The following is a 26932-nucleotide window of genomic DNA, read 5'->3' as shown; positions in this document are numbered from 1 at the left end:
TGTCATCATGCGGAGTAGTCTGAGTCGGTTGTGCAGCTTGCTGATTAACCGGCTGTTTCTGGCTGTGGAATTGGGCATTTTGAGCTGGGTTGAGGACAAAGGTTCTTCCCTAATTGCCATAAGGCCCTTGGTATCCACTGTTCTGACCCTGGTTTCCTTGAGCTTTATCGTCTGGTTTAGGGGCGTTGAACGGGTGGGGATTGTTCCTCACGTTTGGGTTCGGGTGATAGTTCTTGAACTGCCATCCTTGCCCATTCACATAACTCACTTCATGCTGATCCTCAGCCGACTGGCCTGCCTCTGATGTGCCTTCCGCGGTAGCTTTATCCTGAGGAGATTCTTCCATGATGAAAACCTGGTTCTGGTTACTCTTAATCAGCTGATCGACCTTGGCAGAGAGCTAATCAATCTTGCTGTTGTCGATGCTCTTCACCTTCTGAGTGCGATCAGTCTCGCGGTTATTGTCAGCTGAGCTTGAGGCCATGTTCTCAATCAACTCGAATGCACTTTGAGTGGACTGAGTCATGAAATCTCCCTTACTGGCTAAGTTCAAAGCGTTCCTGTACTCCCAGCCTACTCCATCGTAGAACACTCCCAGCAGATAGTCTTCCTCAAAACCGTGATGCGGGCACTCTCTGCGGTAGACATTGAATCGCTCCCAAGCATCGCAGAACGGCTCGTCCACCAGCTGTTTGAAGGTCACGATCTTCTGTCTCAGAGCTGCCGTCTTCGATTTCGTGTAGAAGTGGCTTAAGAAGGCCTCTCGGACTTGTTACCAAGTGGTGAGTGATCCTGTGGGTAGTGAATCAAGCCAGCGAGCAGCTTTCCCATCAAGAGAGAAAGGGAACAGAGTACACTTGATGTAATCGGCTGGTACTCCATTCGCTTTAGTGAAACCACACATCTTCTCAAAGTGCTCGATGTGGTCCATCGGTATCTCAGCAGGAAGTCCATTGAAGATCTTCCTTTGCACTAAATTTATCAAGGCTGGCTTGATCTCGAAGTCTTGCCTAGTGCACGGTGGAGGGGTTATGGCAGATCGCATAGCAGGCAGATTACGCAGCAAGTTTCTCTGCCCGATCTGGACCACTTCCTCCTGTTGTTTCTGCTGGTTCGCAGCATCCAGAGCAGCTTGCTCGGCAGCAGCTTGCTGTGCTTGGATCGTCTGCTGCATCTGCTGCATCTGCTGTTGCATGAGTGCAAGTGCAGCAGTGAGATCATCTGGATGATCACCCATGTTGGTGTTCGTTGATCTCGGCTGTTGACGGTTCTGTCGTTCCAATCTCGCTAGTTCCTCGTCAGTAAGCTGATGCAATGGTCCTTGTGCGTTGCTCCGAGTATGTCTACTGGTCATGCACCTGGATCATCCCCGGCAACGGCGCCAAAACTTGATACACTAAAAATGAATCCTTGCTACTGCCAAGTTAACAGTTGCAATTGTAGTACTTGAGATTCAAATCCAGAGGACCAGTCTACACTCTAGTTCTATAAGTTCCAGAATCAAGCTAAGAAGAAAATATAATTTGGTTGAAATAGGCGATAGTAAACAAGCAAAATAAACACGAGATTGATTCAATTAAACAAGAGCTAGCCTAGGGCATTTCATTGGGTGTTGAATTGGAGCCAAACAATTATTCAAGCGCGATGAAGTGCTTTCTAGAACTCGGATCACTCAGCTGGAACACTCCACTGTCGTGGCAGTGATCGCTTTGCAGATCGATCTCACCACCTAACTGTCGTTGGGATGAGGATTGATTGCAAGCTTTAGAGAACAGGTCCGATCAGTTCACTTACCACCCTAATATCTACTTTCGCTGATTAGGGATACTAAGCTCATTCAATACATGTCAAGTTATCATCCTAAGCGGTTAACTAGGTGATGAACTAGTGATCTAACATCAAGTGATCAGTTTATTGAAAGCAGTAAGAGCAGTATGAATGAAGAACAGTTATGGATCGCTTATCTATGTTTAGCTCATGTCTCAACACCCTAAAAACCCTAGGCGAGCAAGGCTACTACTCGATCATGATGCAAATAGACAAAGACATAAATCCTGAATAAAATTGCATAAGAACAGAGTATGAAACAAAAGGGTTCAGATGATCTTCTCTATGAGAGGATGGGTTTCTTCTCCCTTACAAGTTGCAGATCGCAAATCTCAGTGTTCTCTTGTAAAAATTAACGTAAGAAAAAATAGAAAATAGATAGATGGAGTTTTTATATGGAGGCGCCAATCAGAAGAAAAGAGATTAGGGCAACATGGCTTTAATTCCCGAAATAGGAGTTTTCATATTCGTCTGGAACAATCTCCGGATCACTCCGTCTGCTTGTTCCGCTTGCGAGAGAACAGTCTCGGGAATGTTCTCTTGAGTGTTCTCCGCAGGAATGCTCCAAAAGGACTTTTTTTCATCAGGCACCTTCTCTTCTTCCTTCTACTAACTCCAGACCTGTAAAAGGTCAAAAAGGACTAAACTGACACGAATTAGTGACTTGAAACAAATGAAAACATATATACAATGATGTGAAAAACACCATATATCAGGTTCCTAAACGCATTCACGAAGAAGGAGTTGAGTCGCGGATTGACAAGATTAACAACACATGTAGACAGACGTTTCTGGACGCAGTGAAGACTGCTCTCAAAGATGAGTATAAGGAAATTTTGAAAGACCTTGTCTCCGGTCTGATTATGGCGATCATAGAAAACCAGCTCATCTACTCAGGAAAGATTATTCACAGCTTCATATGCAAGCACCTCAAGATTTCCAAGCTTCACGAGCTGTGGTTTCTTTTTGCGAAGAGCCAAATTCACTCTTCCGAAGACAATTTCAAATTCTCTAGTGAAACTTGAATGAAGTTCTTTCAGTTATGACTTGTGTATGAAGTAGATTGTCATTTGTCTATTTTATTTGACTCTTTAAGTTGCTCTCTCTTTACTCTTTTAGTTGACAATATCAACCCCTATATATACCCTAAATGACTGATATGCGATCACCTAATCCTTATCAAAGCAAACGATGTAGTATTTCTAAATTTTGAATTTTATAAAATTTATCAAAAACTACGTTGTTTGATAAATTAATTATTGAATACCACACTTAATGGTCCATATATAAAAGCACGATTCATATAGTTTTCTGAATTTTTATTTAGTTCAGTATGACATATGCAATATGATATATGGTGTTTTATACATCATTGTATATATGTTTTCTAATTGGTTTTCAAGTCTTTATCGAGTCTTTCTAGTCCTTTACGAGTCATTACAGGTCTGGAGTTGCACTGGATGGGAGATGGACCTGTTGGAGCAAAAGAGGTAGAAATCAGTGCAGTTTGGTGATTTTCACGTAGAACAGTCTGATGACTGTTCCCGATCAAGCGGAACAAGCAGGCGGAGTGATCCCGCGGTTGTTCCCGACGAATAAGGAAAATACAACATCTCGGGATTTGCCCTAATTATCCTCTTTTTCTCTCTCTGGCCGCCTGTGGCTTTTGATATAACTTCTTTTTCTATTTTTCTACATCATTCGACGCTATTCTAGACACAAGAAACCATTGGAGACTTTGAGATTATTGGATTTGCTTACTGTAAAGGGAGAAGGATCTCTCTCTCTCTCTCTCTCTCGTTTTAGAGAAGATCATCCTGAACCCTCTCTTTGTTTCTGTTATATTTATGCAATATTATTCATCTATGAACTCTGTGTTTTCTTTGTTCATGGCTGAGTAGTCGGCTAGCTTGTCTAGGGTTCTAGGGTGTTGATTTCGTGAGCTAAACATAGATAAGTGAATCCATTGATTGTCTTCATTCATAACTGTTCTTATTGCTTGCATTAAACTGGCCGCTTAATGTTAGATCATAGGTTTAACCTGTTCATTAACCGTGTAATAGGTTGCTAGATTTGTTTTGAATGAGCATTGCATCCCTAATCAGCGAAAGTAGATATTAGGGTGTTTGTGAACCTATCGGACCTGATCTCTATTGCTTGCGATCGCTTCTCACCTCAACGACAGTTAGACGGTGAGATCGATCAGCATAGGGAGCAGTGCCACGACAGTGGACTGTTCTACTTGAGTGATCCGAGTTCTAGACTGTTCTTATTAGCACTTGAATAATTGTTTAGCTCACAAGTATTAGCACCCGATGAAGTAACCCTAGGCTGGCTTCTCTTTAATCTGAATTCACATTTACATTATTTTATTTGCTGCTTTGCACGTTACAACCAAATCAAAAACCCCATATTGTCTTAGCTTAATTTTGATCCCATAGAAATAAAGTGTAATCGTTGGTCTCTGTGGATTCGATCCTAAAGTGCTACATCGACATACCATTCGATTGTGGTAGTGTGCACATTAGGTTAATTGGTGTGCGTGAACACGAATATCAATTTGGCGCCGTTGCCGGGGACCATCTTTTTACCTTTATTTTTCGGTTATTTATTTAGTCTAAGACCTCTAACTTGCTCTTTTCTCTTTGTTGCAGGAGATCGCAAGGTTTAGAAAATCAGAACAGACTACATCCAAGGCCTACTGACACCACCATGGGTGATCACGGTCATCAAGATGATCTCGCTGCAGCAATGCAACTGATGCAACAGCAGATGCTTCAGATGCAGCAGACCATCCAAGCTCAGCAAGCAGCTGCAGAACAACATGCTCAACAGGCTGCTCTCGCGCGGCAAGAACAAGCAGCGCAGACTGTTCCAATCGGGGAGAGAAACCTTCCGCGGAACATTCCTACTACGCGCTCTGCCATTGTTCCTCCACTCTGCACCAGGCAGGACTTCGAGATCAAGCCTGCTTTGATTGATCTGGTGCAGAGAAAGGTGTTCTCTGGTTTCTCTGCAGAAATTCCAATGGAGCATATTGAGAATTTCGAAAAAGTCTGCAGTTTCACTCGTGTGAATGGTGTGCCACCAGACTACATCAAGTGCATGCTATTCCCATTCTCTCTTGATGGAAAAGCTGCACGGTGGTTGAACTCTCTCCCTACCGGCTCTCTCACTTCGTGGGAACAGGTCCGATCAGCGTTCCTCAACCATTTCTACTCTAAGGCGAGAACATCTACATTGAGGAACAAGATCACCTCATTCAGACAGCTCCATGATGAGCCTTTTTGTAACTCATGGGAGCGCTTCAGTGACTACCAGAGAGAATGTCCTCACCATGGATTTGATGATGATTACTTCCTGGGCATTTTCTATGATGGGGTGGACTGGAAATACCAAGGTGCTCTAAACTCTTCGAGCAATTGAGACTTCATGACTCAGACCACTGATGGAGCGCTCAAGCTGATTGAGAACATGGCAGCTAGCTCAACCAATGAGAACCAGGAGAGCGATCGCTCCAAGGAAGTCAATAATGTACACACCCAGAAAATTGATGAGCTGACAGCTAAGGTCGATCACCTACTGCAGAACAACCAGGCACAAGGATCTGGGTATCAGAACACCACCCCGCAGAGCAATCAGCAAGCTGTTCCAGCCGCGAGTTCTCCGACTGCAGGGAACAGTCCGCCAGATGATCTGAAAAATCTGAACATTATGATGCAGCAGATGCTCCAGAGCCAGCAACTTCAGGTCAAGGCACTGAATCAGGTTACCACAGACATCAACACCAGGATGGACAGCATGTTCACCGAGCTGAATTCAAAATATGATACTGTGAGCAACCACATAAAGAAGATTGATGTCCAGCTTGCTCAAACTGCTGAAACTGTTAAAAGACAGCAAGAGATCATTCGTGGAAAAAGTGTGATGAATCCTAGGGTTGAGCACTGTAATGCAACCGAGCAGAGACGTGAGAAATCTGAGGAAAAACAAGCGAAACAACTGTTCGCTGAGACTGTTATGGGCGCAAAACTAGGAACAGTGCAGTCTGCTAGCTCTAGAGCGACTGCTCCCGCGACTGCTCCCGCGACTGCTGCCGCGACTGCTCCCGCTCCCGACGGATCTACTGATATTCCACCAGTGCGAGTCTATGTTCCTAAGATTCCCTATCCGATTCCACCTAGACACCGGAAGGTGTTGCCTAAGGTTGATGACCCTGGAAAATTTGCTTTTCCATGTTCCATTGCTGGAGTAGAATTTGAGGAAGCTCTTTGTGACTCTGGATCTTGTGTGAATCTTGTCTCAAAGGCGATTGTAGACAAGTTGGGCATTGCTGATGTTGAGCCTTCTCAGGTGACTCTGACTTTTGCAAACTCAGTCAAGAAGGCACCTTCTCTTCTTCCTTCTACTAACTCCAGACCTGTAAAAGGTCAAAAAGACTAAACTGACACGAATTAGTGACTTGAAACAAATGAAAACATATATACAATGATGTGAAAAACACCATATATCAGGTTCCTAAACGCATTCACGAAGAAGGAGTTGAGTCGCGGATTGACAAGATTAACAACACATGTAGACAGACGTTTCTGGACGCAGTGAAGACTGCTATCAAAGATGAGTATAAGGAAATTTTGAAAGACTTTGTCTCCGGTCTGATTCTGGCGATCATAGAAAACCAGCTCATCTACTCAGGAAAGATTATTCACAGCTTCATATGCAAGCACCTCAGGATTTCCAAGCTTCACGAGCTGTGGTTTCTTTTTGCGAAGAGCCAAATTCACTCTTCCGAAGACAATTTCAAATTCTCTAGTGAAACTTGAATGAAGTTCTTTCAGTTATGACTTGTGTATGAAGTAGATTGTCATTTGTCTATTTTATTTGACTCTTTAAGTTGCTCTCTCTTTACTCTTTTAGTTGACAATATCAACCCCTATATATACCCTAAATGACTGATATCCGATCACCTAATCCTTATCAAAGCAAACGATGTAGTATTTCTAAATTTTGAATTTTATAAAATTTATCAAAAACTACGTTGTTTGATAAATTAATTATTGAATACCACACTTAATGGTCCATATATAAAAGCACGATTCATATAGTTTTTCTGAATTTTTATTTAGTTCAGTATGACATATGCAATATGATATATGGTGTTTTATACATCATTGTATATATATTTTCTAATTGGTTTTCAAGTATTTATCGAGTCTTTCTAGTCCTTTTCGAGTCATTACAGGTCTGGAGTTGCACTGGATGGGAGATGGACCTGTTGGAGCAAAAGAGGTAGAAATCAGTGCAGTTTGGTGATTTTCACGTAGAACAGTCTGATGACTGTTCCCGATCAAGCGGAACAAGCAGGCAGAGTGATCCCGCGGTTGTTCCCGACGAATAAGGAAAATACAACATCTCGGGATTTGCCTTAATTATCCTATTTTTCTCTCTCTGGCCGCCTGTGGCTTTTGATATAACTTCTTTTTCTATTTTTCTACATCATTCGACGCTATTCTAGACACAAGAAACCATTGGAGACTTTGAGATTATTGGATTTGCTTACTGTAAAGGGAGAAGGATCCCTCTCTCTCTCTCTCGTTTTAGAGAAGATCATCCTGAACCCTCTCTTTGTTTCTGTTATATTTATGCAGTATTATTCATCTATGAACTCTGTGTTTTCTCTGTTCATGGCTGAGTAGTCGGCTAGCTTGTCTAGGGTTCTAGGGTGTTGATTTCGTGAGCTAAACATAGATAAGTGAATCCATTGATTGTCTTCATTCATAACTGTTCTTATTGCTTGCATTAAACTGGCCGCTTAATGTTAGATCATAGGTTTAACCTGTTCATTAACCGTGTAATAGGTTGCTAGATTTGTTTTGAATGAGCATTGCATCCCTAATCAGCGAAAGTAGATATTAGGGTGTTTTGTGAACCTATCGGACCTGATCTCTATTGCTTGCGATCGCTTCTCACCTCAACGACAGTTAGACGGTGAGATCGATCAGCATAGGGAGCAGTGCCACGACAGTGGACTGTTCTACTTGAGTGATCCGAGTTCTAGACTGTTCTTATTAGCACTTGAATAATTGTTTAGCTCACAAGTATTAGCACCCGATGAAGTAACCCTAGGCTGGCTTCTCTTTAATCTGAATTCACATTTACATTATTTTATTTGCTGCTTTGCACGTTACAACCAAATCAAAAACCCCATATTGTCTTAGCTTAATTTTGATCCCATAGAAATAAAGTGTAATCGTTGGTCTCTGTGGATTCGATCCTAAAGTGCTACATCGACATACCATTCGATTGTGGTAGTGTGCACATTAGGTTAATTGGTGTGCGTGAACACGAATATCAATTTGGCGCCGTTGCCGGGGACCATCTTTTTACCTTTATTTTTCGGTTATTTATTTAGTCTAAGACCTTTAACTTGCTCTTTTCTCTTTGTTGCAGGAGATCGCAAGGTTTAGAAAATCAGAACAGACTACATCCAAGGCCTACTGACACCACCATGGGTGATCACGGTCATCAAGATGATCTCGCTGCAGCAATGCAACTGATGCAACAGCAGATGCTTCAGATGCAGCAGACCATCCAAGCTCAGCAAGCAGCTGCAGAACAACATGCTCAACAGGCTGCTCTCGCGCGGCAAGAACAAGCAGCGCAGACTGTTCCAATCGGGGAGAGAAACCTTCCGCGGAACATTCCTACTACGCGCTCTGCCATTGTTCCTCCACTCTGCACCAGGCAGGACTTCGAGATCAAGCCTGCTTTGATTGATCTGGTGCAGAGAAAGGTGTTCTCTGGTTTCTCTGCAGAAATTCCAATGGAGCATATTGAGAATTTCGAAAAAGTCTGCAGTTTCACTCGTGTGAATGGTGTGCCACCAGACTACATCAAGTGCATGCTATTCCCATTCTCTCTTGATGGAAAAGCTGCACGGTGGTTGAACTCTCTCCCTACCGGCTCTCTCACTTCGTGGGAACAGGTCCGATCAGCGTTCCTCAACCATTTCTACTCTAAGGCGAGAACATCTACATTGAGGAACAAGATCACCTCATTCAGACAGCTCCATGATGAGCCTTTTTGTAACTCATGGGAGCGCTTCAGTGACTACCAGAGAGAATGTCCTCACCATGGATTTGATGATGATTACCTCCTGGGCATTTTCTATGATGGGGTGGACTGGAAATACCAAGGTGCTCTAAACTCTTCGAGCAATTGAGACTTCATGACTCAGACCACTGATGGAGCGCTCAAGCTGATTGAGAACATGGCAGCTAGCTCAACCAATGAGAACCAGGAGAGCGATCGCTCCAAGGAAGTCAATAGTGTACACACCCAGAAAATTGATGAGCTGACAGCTAAGGTCGATCAGCTACTGCAGAACAACCAGGCACAAGGATCTGGGTATCAGAACACCACCCCGCAGAGCAATCAGCAAGCTGTTCCAGCCGCGAGTTCTCCGACTGCAGGGAACAGTCCGCCAGATGATCTGAAAAATCTGAACATTATGATGCAGCAGATGCTCCAGAGCCAGCAACTTCAGGTCAAGGCACTGAATCAGGTTACCACAGACATCAACACCAGGATGGACAGCATGTTCACCGAGCTGAATTCAAAATATGATACTGTGAGCAACCACATAAAGAAGATTGATGTCCAGCTTGCTCAAACTGCTGAAACTGTTAAAAGACAGCAAGAGATCATTCGTGGAAAAAGTGTGATGAATCCTAGGGTTGAGCACTGTAATGCAACCGAGCAGAGACGTGAGAAATCTGAGGAAAAACAAGCGAAACAACTGTTCGCTGAGACTGTTATGGGCGCAAAACTAGGAACAGTGCAGTCTGCTAGCTCTAGAGCGACTGCTCCCGCGACTGCTCCCGCGACTGCTGCCGCGACTGCTCCCGCTCCCGACGGATCTACTGATATTCCACCAGTGCGAGTCTATGTTCCTAAGATTCCCTATCCGATTCCACCTAGACACCGGAAGGTGTTGCCTAAGGTTGATGACCCTGGAAAATTTGCTTTTCCATGTTCCATTGCTGGAGTAGAATTTGAGGAAGCTCTTTGTGACTCTGGATCTTGTGTGAATCTTGTCTCAAAGGCGATTGTAGACAAGTTGGGCATTGCTGATGTTGAGCCTTCTCAGGTGACTCTGACTTTTGCAAACTCAGTCAAGAAGGCACCTTCTCTTCTTCCTTCTACTAACTCCAGACCTGTAAAAGGTCAAAAAGGACTAAACTGACACGAATTAGTGACTTGAAACAAATGAAAACATATATACAATGATGTGAAAAACACCATATATCAGGTTCCTAAACGCATTCACGAAGAAGGAGTTGAGTCGCGGATTGACAAGATTAACAACACATGTAGACAGACGTTTCTGGACGCAGTGAAGACTGCTCTCAAAGATGAGTATAAGGAAATTTTGAAAGACCTTGTCTCCGGTCTGATTCTGGCGATCATAGAAAACCAGCTCATCTACTCAGGAAAGATTATTCACAGCTTCATATGCAAGCACCTCAGGATTTCCAAGCTTCACGAGCTGTGGTTTCTTTTTGCGAAGAGCCAAATTCACTCTTCCGAAGACAATTTCAAATTCTCTAGTGAAACTTGAATGAAGTTCTTTCAGTTATGACTTGTGTATGAAGTAGATTGTCATTTGTCTATTTTATTTGACTCTTTAAGTTGCTCTCTCTTTACTCTTTTAGTTGACAATATCAACCCCTATATATACCCTAAATGACTGATATGCGATCACCTAATCCTTATCAAAGCAAACGATGTAGTATTTCTAAATTTTGAATTTTATAAAATTTATCAAAAACTACGTTGTTTGATAAATTAATTATTGAATACCACACTTAATGGTCCATATATAAAAGCACGATTCATATAGTTTTTCTGAATTTTTATTTAGTTCAGTATGACATATGCAATATGATATATGGTGTTTTATACATCATTGTATATATGTTTTCTAATTGGTTTTCAAGTCTTTATCGAGTCTTTCTAGTCCTTTTCGAGTCATTACAGGTCTGGAGTTGCACTGGATGGGAGATGGACCTGTTGGAGCAAAAGAGGTAGAAATCAGTGCAGTTTGGTGATTTTCACGTAGAACAGTCTGATGACTGTTCCCGATCAAGCGGAACAAGCAGGCGGAGTGATCCCGCGGTTGTTCCCGACGAATAAGGAAAATACAACATCTCGGGATTTGCCCTAATTATCCTCTTTTTCTCTCTCTGGCCGCCTGTGGCTTTTGATATAACTTCTTTTTCTATTTTTCTACATCATTCGACGCTATTCTAGACACAAGAAACCATTGGAGACTTTGAGATTATTGGATTTGCTTACTGTAAAGGGAGAAGGATCTCTCTCTCTCTCTCGTTTTAGAGAAGATCATCCTGAACCCTCTCTTTGTTTCTGTTATATTTATGCAGTATTATTCATCTATGAACTCTGTGTTTTCTTTGTTCATGGCTGAGTAGTCGGCTAGCTTGTCTAGGGTTCTAGGGTGTTGATTTCGTGAGCTAAACATAGATAAGTGAATCCATTGATTGTCTTCATTCATAACTGTTCTTATTGCTTGCATTAAACTGGCCGCTTAATGTTAGATCATAGGTTTAACCTGTTCATTAACCGTGTAATAGGTTGCTAGATTTGTTTTGAATGAGCATTGCATCCCTAATCAGCGAAAGTAGATATTAGGGTGTTTTGTGAACCTATCGGACCTGATCTCTATTGCTTGCGATCGCTTCTCACCTCAACGACAGTTAGACGGTGAGATCGATCAGCATAGGGAGCAGTGCCACGACAGTGGACTGTTCTACTTGAGTGATCCGAGTTCTAAACTGTTCTTATTAGCACTTGAATAATTGTTTAGCTCACAAGTATTAGCACCCGATGAAGTAACCCTAGGCTGGCTTCTCTTTAATCTGAATTCACATTTACATTATTTTATTTGCTGCTTTGCACGTTACAACCAAATCAAAAACCCCATATTGTCTTAGCTTAATTTTGATCCCATAGAAATAAAGTGTAATTGTTGGTCTCTGTGGATTCGATCCTAAAGTGCTACATCGACATACCATTCGATTGTGGTAGTGTGCACATTAGGTTAATTGGTGTGCGTGAACACGAATATCAATTTGGCGCCGTTGCCGGGGACCATCTTTTTACCTTTATTTTTCGGTTATTTATTTAGTCTAAGACCTCTAACTTGCTCTTTTCTCTTTGTTGCAGGAGATCGCAAGGTTTAGAAAATCAGAACAGACTACATCCAAGGCCTACTGACACCACCATGGGTGATCACGGTCATCAAGATGATCTCGCTGCAGCAATGCAACTGATGCAACAGCAGATGCTTCAGATGCAGCAGACCATCCAAGCTCAGCAAGCAGCTGCAGAACAACATGCTCAACAGGCTGCTCTCGCGCGGCAAGAACAAGCAGCGCAGACTGTTCCAATCGGGGAGAGAAACCTTCCGCGGAACATTCCTACTACGCGCTCTGCCATTGTTCCTCCACTCTGCACCAGGCAGGACTTCGAGATCAAGCCTGCTTTGATTGATCTGGTGCAGAGAAAGGTGTTCTCTGGTTTCTCTGCAGAAATTCCAATGGAGCATATTGAGAATTTCGAAAAAGTCTGCAGTTTCACTCGTGTGAATGGTGTGCCACCAGACTACATCAAGTGCATGCTATTCCCATTCTCTCTTGATGGAAAAGCTGCACGGTGGTTGAACTCTCTCCCTACCGGCTCTCTCACTTCGTGGGAACAGGTCCGATCAGCGTTCCTCAACCATTTCTACTCTAAGGCGAGAACATCTACATTGAGGAACAAGATCACCTCATTCAGACAGCTCCATGATGAGCCTTTTTGTAACTCATGGGAGCGCTTCAGTGACTACCAGAGAGAATGTCCTCACCATGGATTTGATGATGATTACCTCCTGGGCATTTTCTATGATGGGGTGGACTGGAAATACCAAGGTGCTCTAAACTCTTCGAGCAATTGAGACTTCATGACTCAGACCACTGATGGAGCGCTCAAGCTGATTGAGAACATGGCAGCTAGCTCAACCAATGAGAACCAGGAGAGCGATCGCTCCAAGGAAGTCAATAGTGTACACACCCAGAAAATTGATGAGCTGACAGCTAAGGTCGATCAGCTACTGCAGAACAACCAGGCACAAGGATCTGGGTATCAGAACACCACCCCGCAGAGCAATCAGCAAGCTGTTCCAGCCGCGAGTTCTCCGACTGCAGGGAACAGTCCGCCAGATGATCTGAAAAATCTGAACATTATGATGCAGCAGATGCTCCAGAGCCAGCAACTTCAGGTCAAGGCACTGAATCAGGTTACCACAGACATCAACACCAGGATGGACAGCATGTTCACCGAGCTGAATTCAAAATATGATACTGTGAGCAACCACATAAAGAAGATTGATGTCCAGCTTGCTCAAACTGCTGAAACTGTTAAAAGACAGCAAGAGATCATTCGTGGAAAAAGTGTGATGAATCCTAGGGTTGAGCACTGTAATGCAACCGAGCAGAGACGTGAGAAATCTGAGGAAAAACAAGCGAAACAACTGTTCGCTGAGACTTTTATGGGCGCAAAATTAGGAACAGTGCAGTCTGCTAGCTCTAGAGCGACTGCTCCCGCGACTGCTCCCGCGACTGCTGCCGCGACTGCTCCCGCGACTGCTCCCGCTCCCGACGGATCTACTGATATTCCACCAGTGCGAGTCTATGTTCCTAAGATTCCCTATCCGATTCCACCTAGACACCGGAAGGTGTTGCCTAAGGTTGATGACCCTGGAAAATTTGCTTTTCCATGTTCCTTTGCTGGAGTAGAATTTGAGGAAGCTCTTTGTGACTCTGGATCTTGTGTGAATCTTGTCTCAAAGGCGATTGTAGACAAGTTGGGCATTGCTGATGTTGAGCCTTCTCAGGTGACTCTGACTTTTGCAAACTCAGTCAAGAAGGCACCTTCTCTTCTTCCTTCTACTAACTCCAGACCTGTAAAAGGTCAAAAGGACTAAACTGACACGAATTAGTGACTTGAAACAAATGAAAACATATATACAATGATGTGAAAAACACCATATATCAGGTTCCTAAACGCATTCACGAAGAAGGAGTTGAGTCGCGGATTGACAAGATTAACAACACATGTAGACAGACGTTTCTGGACGCAGTGAAGACTGCTATCAAAGATGAGTATAAGGAAATTTTGAAAGACCTTGTCTCCGGTCTGATTCTCGCGATCATAGAAAACCAGCTCATCTACTCAGGAAAGATTATTCACAGTTTCATATGCAAGCACCTCAGGATTTCCAAGCTTCACGAGCTGTGGTTTCTTTTTGCGAAGAGCCAAATTCACTCTTCCGAAGACAATTTCAAATTCTCTAGTGAAACTTGAATGAAGTTCTTTCAGTTATGACTTGTGTATGAAGTAGATTGTCATTTGTCTATTTTATTTGACTCTTTAAGTTGCTCTCTCTTTACTCTTTTAGTTGACAATATCAACCCCTATATATACCCTAAATGACTGATATGCGATCACCTAATCCTTATCAAAGCAAACGATGTAGTATTTCTAAATTTTGAATTTTATAAAATTTATCAAAAACTACGTTGTTTGATAAATTAATTATTGAATACCACACTTAATGGTCCATATATAAAAGCACGATTCATATAGTTTTTCTGAATTTTTATTTAGTTCAGTATGACATATGCAATATGATATATGGTGTTTTATACATCATTGTATATATGTTTTCTAATTGGTTTTCAAGTCTTTATCGAGTCTTTCTAGTCCTTTACGAGTCATTACAGGTCTGGAGTTGCACTGGATGGGAGATGGAACTGTTGGAGCAAAAGAGGTAGAAATCAGTGCAGTTTGGTGATTTTCACGTAGAACAGTCTGATGACTGTTCCCGATCAAGCGGAACAAGCAGGCGGAGTGATCCCGCGGTTGTTCCCGACGAATAAGGAAAATACAACATCTCGGGATTTGCCCTAATTATCCTCTTTTTCTCTCTCTGGCCGCCTGTGGCTTTTGATATAACTTCTTTTTCTATTTTTCTACATCATTCGACGCTATTCTAGACACAAGAAACCATTGGAGACTTTGAGATTATTGGATTTGCTTACTGTAAAGGGAGAAGGATCTCTCTCTCTCTCTCTCGTTTTAGAGAAGATCATCCTGAACCCTCTCTTTGTTTCTGTTATATTTATGCAGTATTATTCATCTATGAACTCTGTGTTTTCTCTGTTCATGGCTGAGTAGTCGGCTAGCTTGTCTAGGGTTCTAGGGTGTTGATTTCGTGAGCTAAACATAGATAAGTGAATCCATTGATTGTCTTCATTCATAAATGTTCTTATTGCTTGCATTAAACTGGCCGCTTAATGTTAGATCATAGGTTTAACCTGTTCATTAACCGTGTAATAGGTTGCTAGATTTGTTTTGAATGAGCATTGCATCCCTAATCAGCGAAAGTAGATATTAGGGTGTTTTGTGAACCTATCGGACCTGATCTCTATTGCTTGCGATCGCTTCTCACCTCAACGACAGTTAGACGGTGAGATCGATCAGCATAGGGAGCAGTGCCACGACAGTGGACTGTTCTACTTGAGTGATCCGAGTTCTAAACTGTTCTTATTAGCACTTGAATAATTGTTTAGCTCACAAGTATTAGCACCCGATGAAGTAACCCTAGGCTGGCTTCTCTTTAATCTGAATTCACATTTACATTATTTTATTTGCTGCTTTGCACGTTACAACCAAATCAAAAACCCCATATTGTCTTAGCTTAATTTTGATCCCATAGAAATAAAGTGTAATTGTTGGTCTCTGTGGATTCGATCCTAAAGTGCTACATCGACATACCATTCGATTGTGGTAGTGTGCACATTAGGTTAATTGGTGTGCGTGAACACGAATATCAATTTGGCGCCGTTGCCGGGGACCATCTTTTTACCTTTATTTTTCGGTTATTTATTTAGTCTAAGACCTCTAACTTGCTCTTTTCTCTTTGTTGCAGGAGATCGCAAGGTTTAGAAAATCAGAACAGACTACATCCAAGGCCTACTGACACCACCATGGGTGATCACGGTCATCAAGATGATCTCGCTGCAGCAATGCAACTGATGCAACAGCAGATGCTTCAGATGCAGCAGACCATCCAAGCTCAGCAAGCAGCTGCAGAACAACATGCTCAACAGGCTGCTCTCGCGCGGCAAGAACAAGCAGCGCAGACTGTTCCAATCGGGGAGAGAAACCTTCCGCGGAACATTCCTACTACGCGCTCTGCCATTGTTCCTCCACTCTGCACCAGGCAGGACTTCGAGATCAAGCCTGCTTTGATTGATCTGGTGCAGAGAAAGGTGTTCTCTGGTTTCTCTGCAGAAATTCCAATGGAGCATATTGAGAATTTCGAAAAAGTCTGCAGTTTCACTCGTGTGAATGGTGTGCCACCAGACTACATCAAGTGCATGCTATTCCCATTCTCTCTTGATGGAAAAGCTGCACGGTGGTTGAACTCTCTCCCTACCGGCTCTCTCACTTCGTGGGAACAGGTCCGATCAGCGTTCCTCAACCATTTCTACTCTAAGGCGAGAACATCTACATTGAGGAACAAGATCACCTCATTCAGACAGCTCCATGATGAGCCTTTTTGTAACTCATGGGAGCGCTTCAGTGACTACCAGAGAGAATGTCCTCACCATGGATTTGATGATGATTACCTCCTGGGCATTTTCTATGATGGGGTGGACTGGAAATACCAAGGTGCTCTAAACTCTTCGAGCAATTGAGACTTCATGACTCAGACCACTGATGGAGCGCTCAAGCTGATTGAGAACATGGCAGCTAGCTCAACCAATGAGAACCAGGAGAGCAATCGCTCCAAGGAAGTCAATAGTGTACACACCCAGAAAATTGATGAGCTGACAGCTAAGGTCGATCAGCTACTGCAGAACAACCAGGCACAAGGATCTGGGTATCAGAACACCACCCCGCAGAGCAATCAGCAAGCTGTTCCAGCCGCGAGTTCTCCGACTGCAGGGAACAGTCCGCCAGATGATCTGAAAAATCTGAACATTATGATGCAGCAGATGCTCCAGAGCCAGCAACTTCAGGTCAAGGCACTGAATCAGGTTACCACAGACATCAACACCAGGATGGACAGCATGTTCACCGAGCTGAATTCAAAATATGATACTGTGAGCAACCACATAAAGAAGATTGATGTCCAGCTTGCTCAAACTGCTGAAACTGTTAAAAGACAGCAAGAGATCATTCGTGGAAAAAGTGTGATGAATCCTAGGGTTGAGCACTGTAATGCAACCGAGCAGAGACGTGAGAAATCTGAGGAAAAACAAGCGAAACAACTGTTCGCTGAGACTGTTATGGGCGCAAAACTAGGAACAGTGCAGTCTGCTAGCTCTAGAGCGACTGCTCCCGCGACTGCTTCCGCGACAGCTGCCGCGACTGCTCCCGCGACTGCTCCCGCTCCGACGGATCTACTGATATTCCACCAGTGCGAGTCTATGTTCCTAAGATTTCCTATCCGATTCCACCTAGACACCGGAAGGTGTTGCCTAAGGTTGATGACCCTGGAAAATTTGCTTTTCCATGTTCCATTGCTGGAGTAGAATTTGAGGAAGCTCTTTGTGACTCTGGATCTTGTGTGAATCTTGTCTCAAAGGCGATTGTAGACAAGTTGGGCATTGCTGATGTTGAGCCTTCTCAGGTGACTCTGACTTTTGCAAACTCTTCCAGAGCAGTTCCTTATGGCACTATTCGCAACCTTCCTGTCCAAGTTGGGGACTGTGTTCTCCATACTGAATTTCAGGTTGTTGAGATGAACAAGGATCAAGAGATGCCTTTGATCTTAGGAAGGACATTTATGGCTATAGTGGGAGCAATCGTTGATATGCCTAATAAGAGAGTCTCCTTCTTCCACATCAACAAGAATGTCTTCTAGCAGGCTGTTCCCACCAGATTTCAGAAACTACACGCCTCTTGCATCTGAGTGTTCAGTGGAGAAAAGCTGAAGGTTGTTCCAAGGAAGGAGCTTGAGAAAAACAGTGAGATCAAGGAAGTCCAGGATGGAGATCCTCACACTGATACCCATACACTCAGTGGGAATGCTAAGGTGAATGTAAAAGTCCAGAAAAAAAGGGCCAGGAGAGATCCTACCATGACTTTGATACCTTGCATGTGTGATGAGAAATCCATTGAATATGAGGTTAAGTGCAAGGGTACCTCTAAACCTTTCTCTAAAGTCAGAGTTATTCTCACTGATGAGCTGAAAGAGAAAGGAGAAGCTGCTGTGAAAGGGTTGTTGAGTAGAGTTTTGAAGCTGAACATGTCTGATTGTGGAGCTTGTTTTGGAACAAGCCCTCATGCTCAACCCGACTGATCCCTGTCACCAAGTCAAGCTAGTGACTTTAACCAAGCGCTTGGTGGGAGGCAACCCACTGGTAAGTGTAAATATAACTTGGTTTTGTTTTTGTTTTCTTATTTTCGTTTTAGTTTATTGAGTTTCAGGTCAAAAAGCAGAAAAATTCGAGATACTTCGAAAAATTCTAGGTTGCAGAAACGGAGCTCCTTGTTCTGCAGGAGCCAAGAACAACCATTCTAGGTGAAAAGCTGGCGACAGAACACCCATAATTTTTCGGAGCACCCGCTCCAGGTAAGTATCTCGACCAAAAAAATTGTAAATTCTTGTTTTCACCTTCTCTCTGATTTATTTTCACACCGAGACATTGTGAAGTAAGTCTGGGGGAGGGTCTTCGTCGATTACTAACTCGTTTCTTTCTTTTGTTTTTCTCTTGAGTCAGTTTGAGTCAGTTTTTAGGATCGAGTCAGTCAAAGTTTTGTGGGAATTATGACCTTATTCTGTGTTGATCACTAGCCACCTCGTGCTTTAGTTGTCTTATTCAGTGACCTTAGCAGTGGCGAAAGACACACATGTGGACCCGGAACACCCTGACATATCTCACTTGATTCTCCAGAAGTTCTCAGCCGATCAGGTTACACTGGGTAGACTTAACTCCAAATAACTTGAACCTAATCTTGACTGAAATTCTTCTTTTTATGGGCACTAGATCAGGGAAACGAGAACTACACTTAGGACTTCTTATTCTTTCTATCCATCTTGTTGTTCCTGAGTGGCTAGCTCATCTTTAGCTAGTTCCCACCCTGAACCTTAGCCTTTATTCCACCTTCATGCATTTGTTTTTCAGTGTTATATGTGCAGATATGTGCAAAAAGGTCGGAGAGGAAAGGATCGACGCAGCCTCTTACTCGTTACTGCTGCGCAGATTCAGCCAGAAGGAGAACAAGCAGATTAAGGGAGCAACCACTCCATAACCAATGAGCTGTGCAAGAACATGGGTGGAGAACCAGAATGATTTGAACCAGAAGAACCACCAGTGGCAATCCAAACATCACATGTTACCTCCTTCTTCGTCACCCCACCATCTTTAAAAAAAAAAAAAAAATCTTTCATTTTGTTTAGCATATGGTGATGGAGAAGGAGAAGAATTCAGGATACATGAGCCACTGGAAAGGTCAAGCAGAAGAGTAGGTATCAATTTGAAGGGATGAGGAGCAGCCAGATGAGCGGAGCAGTCTGATGATTGTTCCCGAACGAAAAGAACAGTCGCTCCTGAGATAGCAAAACGAGTAAGGGGATGTGGACATCAATGGAGCCGTCCTCTCACGACTATTTTGCGCGATATCCTGCATCCACTACGAAAAGTTGGTAGCCCCTAAATACTCTTTAGCTCCACCATAAAATTAGCCTGTTCCACACCTAGCCCGTCTACCTTGAATAGTGCCTGTGATGAGAAGCTCACGCTGCTCTTAAATGAATGTAGGGAGTTCTGTCTCGATAGTGTTGCTTTTTCAGGTTTGAGATGTAGAGTATGGAGCCGATTTTCGAACAGCAGTCAGTGGGGTTCTGGTAAGGGTGTGTTGTCATAGTTTTACTGCTTGTATGGTTCAGAGATTCGTGGTTAAGGTATGGTTGCTGAGAATAGGAGAGTTCCCACACTTTCAAACCTTTCTCCCTGTTCTTGATACTTGGTCTTGTTCGAGGACAAACAAGGATCTAAGTCTGGGGGAATTGATATATGGTGTTTTATACATCATTGTATATATGTTTTCTAATTGGTTTTCAAGTCTTTATCGAGTCTTTCTAGTCCTTTTCGAGTCATTACAGGTCTGGAGTTGCACTGGATGGGAGATGGACCTGTTGGAGCAAAAGAGGTAGAAATCAGTGCAGTTTGGTGATTTTCACGTAGAACAGTCCCGATCAAGCGGAACAAGCAGACGGAGTGATCCCGCGGTTGTTCCCGACGAATAAGGAAAATACAACATCTCGGGATTTGCCCTAATTATCCTCTTTTTCTCTCTCTGGCCGCCTGTGGCTTTTGATATAACTTCTTTTTCTATTTTTCTACATCATTCGACGCTATTCTAGACACAAGAAACCATTGGAGACTTTGAGATTATTGGATTTGCTTACTGTAAAGGGAGAAGGATCTCTCTCTCTCTCTCGTTTTAGAGAAGATCATCCTGAACCCTCTCTTTGTTTCTGTTATATTTATGCAGTATTATTCATCTATGAACTCTGTGTTTTCTCTGTTCATGGCTGAGTAGTCGGGTAGCTTGTCTAGGGTTCTAGGGTGTTGATTTCGTGAGCTAAACATAGATAAGTGAATCCATTGATTGTCTTCATTCATAATTGTTCTTATTGCTTGCATTAAACTGGCCGCTTAATGTTAGATCATAGGTTTAACCTATTCATTAACCGTGTAATAGGTTGCTAGATTTGTTTTGAATGAGCATTGCATCCCTAATCAGCGAAAGTAGATATTAGGGTGTTTTGTGAACCTATCGGACCTGATCTCTATTGCTTGCGATCGCTTCTCACCTCAACGACAGTTAGACGGTGAGATCGATCAGCATATGGAGCAGTGCCACGACAGTGGACTGTTCTACTTGAGTGATCCGAGTTCTAGACTGTTCTTATTAGCACTTGAATAATTGTTTAGCTCACAAGTATTAGCACCCGATGAAGTAACCCTAGGCTGGCTTCTCTTTAATCTGAATTCACATTTACATTATTTTATTTGCTGCTTTGCACGTTACAACCAAATCAAAAACCCCATATTGTCTTAGCTTAATTTTGATCCCATAGAAATAAAGTGTAATCGTTGGTCTCTGTGGATTCGATCCTAAAGTGCTACATCGACATACCATTCGATTGTGGTAGTGTGCACATTAGGTTAATTGGTGTGCGTGAACACGAATATCACAATACTATGGAGAGCTGGCCTGATGTGTATAGCAACAGGTTCTCTTCTTCAAAAACATGGGAGCAGTTACGGATGCACAAAGAGAAGAAGAACTGGAGTAAGGTTGTCTGGTTCGCCCATGGAGTACCTCGGTTCGCTTTCATCATTTGGCTAATGTGAGATAACAAACTAAGTCCCACATTGGAGAATTAGAGAAATAATATCTAATATATAAAGATATGTCCAACTCTAATAGTACGAAGTCTTTTGGAATGGAAACTAAAAGTAAATCCATGCGGGCTTGCCTTTTAGGCCCAAAGTGGACAATATCGTACTAATCAGATAAATATAGTTGGACATGGACTTTCATAATCCCAACAGCTAGCAGTCCGTGATAGAGTAGAAATAAGTACGCGAATGCTGTGGTGGGGAGTAGTGTAAAGTTGCTTCATCTGTGGTGAGCCAAACAAGTCCAGAGACCATGTTTTATTTGCTTGTAATCCAAGTTGTTCAAGAATAGTGGCCTTGAATTTTTCGACCCTTTGACTTAGGAATATTTCTATTTATACGCGATTTTGATATAGATAGTAATCCATTCTATAACTCTTTTTATTTCTTTCAACTTTTTTTATGAGAAAATTTTCTCCTTATACACTCACTGTATGGCTAGGCAGTTGTGGGTGATCTATTGGAAGCTGATGCTGATCCGGATTGGAAGGAAACTCTAAATCGACTAGTGGAGCACAGATACGAAAAATTTACCTTCATGATGCTAAGGTTGGTGTTTCAAACTACAATCTATTACATATGGAGGGAAAAGAATGATCGGAGGCACACAGGAGAGATAAAGTCGGTGCCCCATCTATTTTTACATATCAAAAAAACAGTTAGGTACATAGTTATGTCCACACGCTTTTTTGAGAAACCCAAGCTCCTTGGACTTCTTCAAAGATGTTGAGGACATTAGTTTCAGTAACTAGCCTCATTCTTTTGATTATTTGGTGTACATAAACATTTTTTCTTCCTCTTAATATAAATTTAACATTTCACCAAAAAAATATGCACTACTATAAAGTTCGAGAAAAAAATGCACAACGCTTAAAGTTCGTGTAAGATTTTTGAGTTTTTATTTAGTTCGATATGGCATACTCACTACTAAAAGTTCGAGAAGAAATATGCACAACAAATAAAATTTATGTTGATATATGAACTTACTCCTCTACCTACTGTTTATACTTTTTTATATTGTTTGTGCTTAAAATGAGTAAAAGAATATATATTAATAGTATATTTTCTCTGTTTAGAAAATGTTGTATGAATATTTTCTTGTTTTTTAAAATAAAGAAGTTACATTTAAATTTTTGAAGTAACTCTTGTAAACACTTCCTTTCAATTTTTCACTAACATTTCTAATCATCACCATAACACTTAGGCATATCAAACTTCTAATTTTAATTTCCCAGTCCAAATATATGATGACATGAAAATATAATATAAAAAGATGACAACCTGAATTTTTAAAATATTTTCTAAAAAATCAATATTTCATACAAGAAATAAAAATGGTGGAAAACTATAAACTTAACAAAACTTAATTCCTTAATTAAGAACTATCAGTTTGAAAAAAAAAACTTAAAATATCATACTATACTAGTTTGTGTTTGATTATATGATAAATAAAGTGACATGTCAAATCGTTATGATTCTTAGTATGATTTTGAATTTATTTTTTTTGATGGATCCAAAAACTAAAATTGAAAATCATGAAGTAGTTAAGAAACAACTTAGTATCGTTGTCCAAACTTTTGATTTTCAATTTTGTCAGATTTGAACATATAATTAAACAAAATATTTTTTTAATCATATTTCAAACGAAATGTGTCACTAGATTTATATATCAGTCATTGAAGCTGAATTCCCAAAATAAAGTGAGTAATAGGTTTTACAAAAAAAAAAGTGAGTAACTAGTTAATTTTTTTTTGGCAAAGAGTAATTAGGTAATTGACGAAAGTGTTTCCTATACAAGATGAAAAGCGTGTCAACCAGAAAGACGTTTCTGATCTTGTTAATTCAGGCGTGTTACAACTTACAATGGGTGGGAGAAGACTGGAAGGTTAACTTTTGTTTTTTTTTTTGGGCAGAGAAAAAGCAAAATTTGTGTCAGTAAAAAAGTTTAGACGTTAGAGGTGTGAGGGATATATACCCTAAGATCGGTTGTTTAATTGGCACGACGATCTTCAGATAAACGTACTATACTGACCATATGCATTTATCGTCATGCCAATTTTTGAATACAACCTTGAGATCAAACGAGATTGAGAAAAACTCATGGTAAGATGACAAACATGAAACATACATCAACACCAGCGAGTCATCTTCTTTTTTCTTCTTCAAAGACTCTAAGACATGATCATCACCTCCCCTAAAAAAGCACAGCTTCACTAAAACTGGACAGCTAAGCCAACTGGATAGACACTTCACAGGCGGGGAACAAAGAGAAATAATTGCAGAGGCAGGGCTAGAAGATAACCTAACTTGGTCCTCAGAGTCATTAATTGTGCGTTCAACATAGCAACATTTGCTTTAGCAATTGGAACGATGAGTGTAAACCTCATTGCAACTCATCATTGGAGCAACCAAGCAGCACTAAACCGATCTACCTACCAAGCAATGCTTTTTCTTTAACCAATAAGAAAAGGAAAACTGGAAAATAAAACTGCATCCTTAGTATCTAAAGTTAACGTCAGATCCAGTGTATGTACACCGATAGTAAGCTAAGAAACAAATGAAAACTTGCACACAAACAAGACAATGTACATACAAATCTATAAGCAATTAAGCATGCTACTACTACAACCCTAATTAACTAAAAAAAGAGGTGACCTAGAAAGATAAAACCAGAATATGTGTCAAACAACATCAGAATTCCAACACACAAGCAACATAAAAACACTAGTTAAAGATCACATATGAGAGTCCCACAATCAGAAAACAGACCAATCGTTTCTTCAGCACAGTTTCCTCTGGTTCTACAAATCACTCCAACAAAAGTTCAGATACCAAATCCAAAACTAAGCATATATAAATAAATAAAAACTCCACAAATCCTTTCAGAGACAAAGCATAATCAGTTTATACAATCAAATCCCAGATCTAAACGATGTCTTCTGGTTGGGGAGCGGCGGAGAGAGCAAGGGGACGATTGTGGGATTCCTCGTTGTAGTCGTCGTCGTCGTCGTCATCATCGGAGGTGGATAGATTGACGCAGGCGCAACGCTCGAGGGAGGCGAAGAAGGCGGATATGACGGTTGTGCTGACCCAGCTCGCCGCCTGATCTAGCTTCTCGAGGGAAGACGTGCTGAGGTTGGAGGCGGTGGAATTGATGCTGCTGCTGTTATCCATGGCTTCTTGATTCAACTGAAGATTAGGATCGTGTTTGTGTGAATCGAAGACGAAGGAAGGACTTAGGAGATTGGGGATACTTTTGACGATGGAAATATTAGACCATTTCCATTTATGCTATCTCATCAAGGTTTTCGAAATGTTATAAACAAGGGTGGATATTCGGGTATTCATTCTGATTCGGTTCGGATCTATTCGGGTTTTGGATTTTTGGGGTCAAAGATTTTAAAGTTCCTTTCGGATATTTCTAAATTTTGGTTCGGGTTCGATTTGGATCTTTACGGGTTTTGTTCGGGTTCGGATAACCCATTTAAGTTATTTTTAAAATTTTAAAATTTCTTATATACTTTAAATTTCTCAAAATCTATAAATAAAATAATATACTATAAATAAATTTGAGTAAGAAATGTCAAAACACCTAAATTAACATATAAATTAGTTTGGTTTGAATATTTGCATAGATAATCAATAGATTGTTTAAGTATTTTTGGTGTTTTGATTATAATTTAGCTATTTTGGAAATTTATTTTTTGAATATTTGTATATATTTTCAAATATTTTGGAAAAATAAAAAGTATCTTATATTTTTAGATATTTTTAATATACATTAAATCTAAAAATAATTAATATATTTAGGTATATATATCTATTTCAGATACATTCGGGTACTCAAGATATTTTGGTTCGGGTCGGATTCGGTTTCGGTTCTATAAATATCAAAATTTTGAATCCGTTCAGATATTTAATAAATTTCGGTTCGAATTCGGTATTACTTTTTCGGATCAAGTTCGGTTCAGTTTTTCGGATCCATATTTTTTGCCCAGCTCTAGTTATAAATTTATAAATTAATGAGAAATATTTAAAATAAAAAAATAGAGAATTTTCTCGGATAGCACTTTAAAAGTTTTTTGTTACAAAATAATCCTAAAAAATGACTTAAATATTTTTCTTTTATTTTGAAAATTTTAATATTTATTTTTTATTTTAAAAGATTTGAACATATTCTTAAAACTCTCTTCTTAACTATAAATCTTAAGTCTTAGATTTGTTAATCCAATGGTTATAAATACATGTTTATTTTTCAATAAATTTTTTTTTGGCCATTTTCCTTCTTTATTTTGTGAAAATAATCTAAAAATGGCTATCTAGGGAAACTTCTATATATATATCAAGATAATATTAAAAAGGTTTTATCACAAAAATAAAACTAAAATTACCAAAATATATATACTCTTAAAACCTACTTAGTAGCAGGCTGGAGCCTAAATGTTAAACGATGTAGGGAGCCAGATTAACGTAGAGAACGTCACTAATTATGTGCCTATTAGTGTTCTTCTTTGGATTTAGTATAATTAATTATTGTATCTGTAGGTTTATATAATGATTCTTAACAATGTTTTATTAGAGAAACTCTTAGGTTCACCCCTAGAGTGAAACTTTAGATTCACCCAACCAATAGGATTTCAGTATTTCATTTTCAGTATCTTTTAAAAAAGAAAACACAGTATTGTTAAGTTTTATTATGTTTTTAAAATAAAAAATAAATAGAAAATAATACTAATCGCAAAAAAAAAAATATTTAAGATATCGTAACCAAAACACTAAACCCTAAACCCTAAATCCTAAATCATAAACCCTAAACCCATGGTAAACCCTTTGATAAATCCTAAATCTTTGGATTTTTTTTTAAATATTTTTAACACAGTCAACAAAACACTAAACCCTAAACCCTAAATACTAAATCCTAAACCCTTAGGTAAACCCTAAATCCTTTGATAAATCCTAAACCCTAGGATTTAGAATTTATCCAAGTGTTTTGGATTTACCAAGGGTTTAGAGTTTCTCCAAGAGTTTAGGATTTATGATTTAGGGTTTAGTTTTTTGGTTGACGGTATTAAAATATATTTTTTAAAACGTTTTTTTGTTTGCAATTAATATTATTTTTATTTAATTTTAGTTTAAAAATATAATATAATTTGACAATATATTATTTCCTTTTTTAAAAGATACTGAATATAAAATACTGAAATTTTATTGGTTGGGTGAACCTCTAGGGGTGAACCCAAGAATTTCACAAGAAAGTATTAGGGGGATGTATTCAATTTAGCATTTGATGTGATTTGGTTTTTAATAAAGTTTCAGATGATTTTAATAAGTTGCAGAGATTTAGGTGAATTTTGTTAAACTACTCTAGAATATCACTTAAAACAATGGGATTTGAGTTTTATTTTTTTTAACTAAGAAACTCCACCCAAACACTCTAAAATCACTTCAAAACTTTAAAATCTCACAACTTAAAATATTTTCAATAACAGTGGATTTCAAATTACTTTACGAAATGTCAAGTTTAATAACAGTGGATTTTAAATGAGTTTTTAAAATTC

At 40.4% G+C, this 26932-nt stretch overlaps 1 protein-coding gene and 4 non-coding genes across 5 annotated transcripts; all 5 read right to left on the bottom strand.

The window, feature by feature from the left end:
- Positions 1-5064: 5064 nt before the first annotated feature.
- LOC130508825 (small nucleolar RNA R71) lies at positions 5065-5171 on the bottom strand. Its single transcript, XR_008943008.1, has one exon. It is a non-coding gene; the product is annotated as a small nucleolar RNA R71 (small nucleolar RNA).
- Positions 5172-8860: 3689 nt separating this feature from the next.
- Positions 8861-8967, bottom strand: LOC130508824 (small nucleolar RNA R71). Its single transcript, XR_008943007.1, has one exon. It is a non-coding gene; the product is annotated as a small nucleolar RNA R71 (small nucleolar RNA).
- A 3688-nt stretch (positions 8968-12655) lies between these two features.
- Positions 12656-12762, bottom strand: LOC130508822 (small nucleolar RNA R71). Its single transcript, XR_008943005.1, has one exon. It is a non-coding gene; the product is annotated as a small nucleolar RNA R71 (small nucleolar RNA).
- Positions 12763-16463: 3701 nt separating this feature from the next.
- LOC130508821 (small nucleolar RNA R71) lies at positions 16464-16570 on the bottom strand. The gene has a single exon (XR_008943004.1). It is a non-coding gene; the product is annotated as a small nucleolar RNA R71 (small nucleolar RNA).
- Positions 16571-24130: 7560 nt separating this feature from the next.
- Positions 24131-24678, bottom strand: LOC108829660 (uncharacterized). The gene has a single exon (XM_018603277.2). It carries the CDS (start codon positions 24546-24548, stop codon positions 24300-24302), a length of 249 nt encoding a protein of 82 aa, XP_018458779.2. The 5' UTR covers positions 24549-24678; the 3' UTR covers positions 24131-24299.
- Positions 24679-26932: the final 2254 nt, after the last annotated feature.

The sequence above is a fragment of the Raphanus sativus genome, chromosome 2 (assembly GCF_000801105.2).
Source record: "Raphanus sativus cultivar WK10039 chromosome 2, ASM80110v3, whole genome shotgun sequence".
NCBI lineage: Eukaryota > Viridiplantae > Streptophyta > Magnoliopsida > Brassicales > Brassicaceae > Raphanus > Raphanus sativus.
This window is presented reverse-complemented; position numbering and strand designations above follow the sequence as displayed.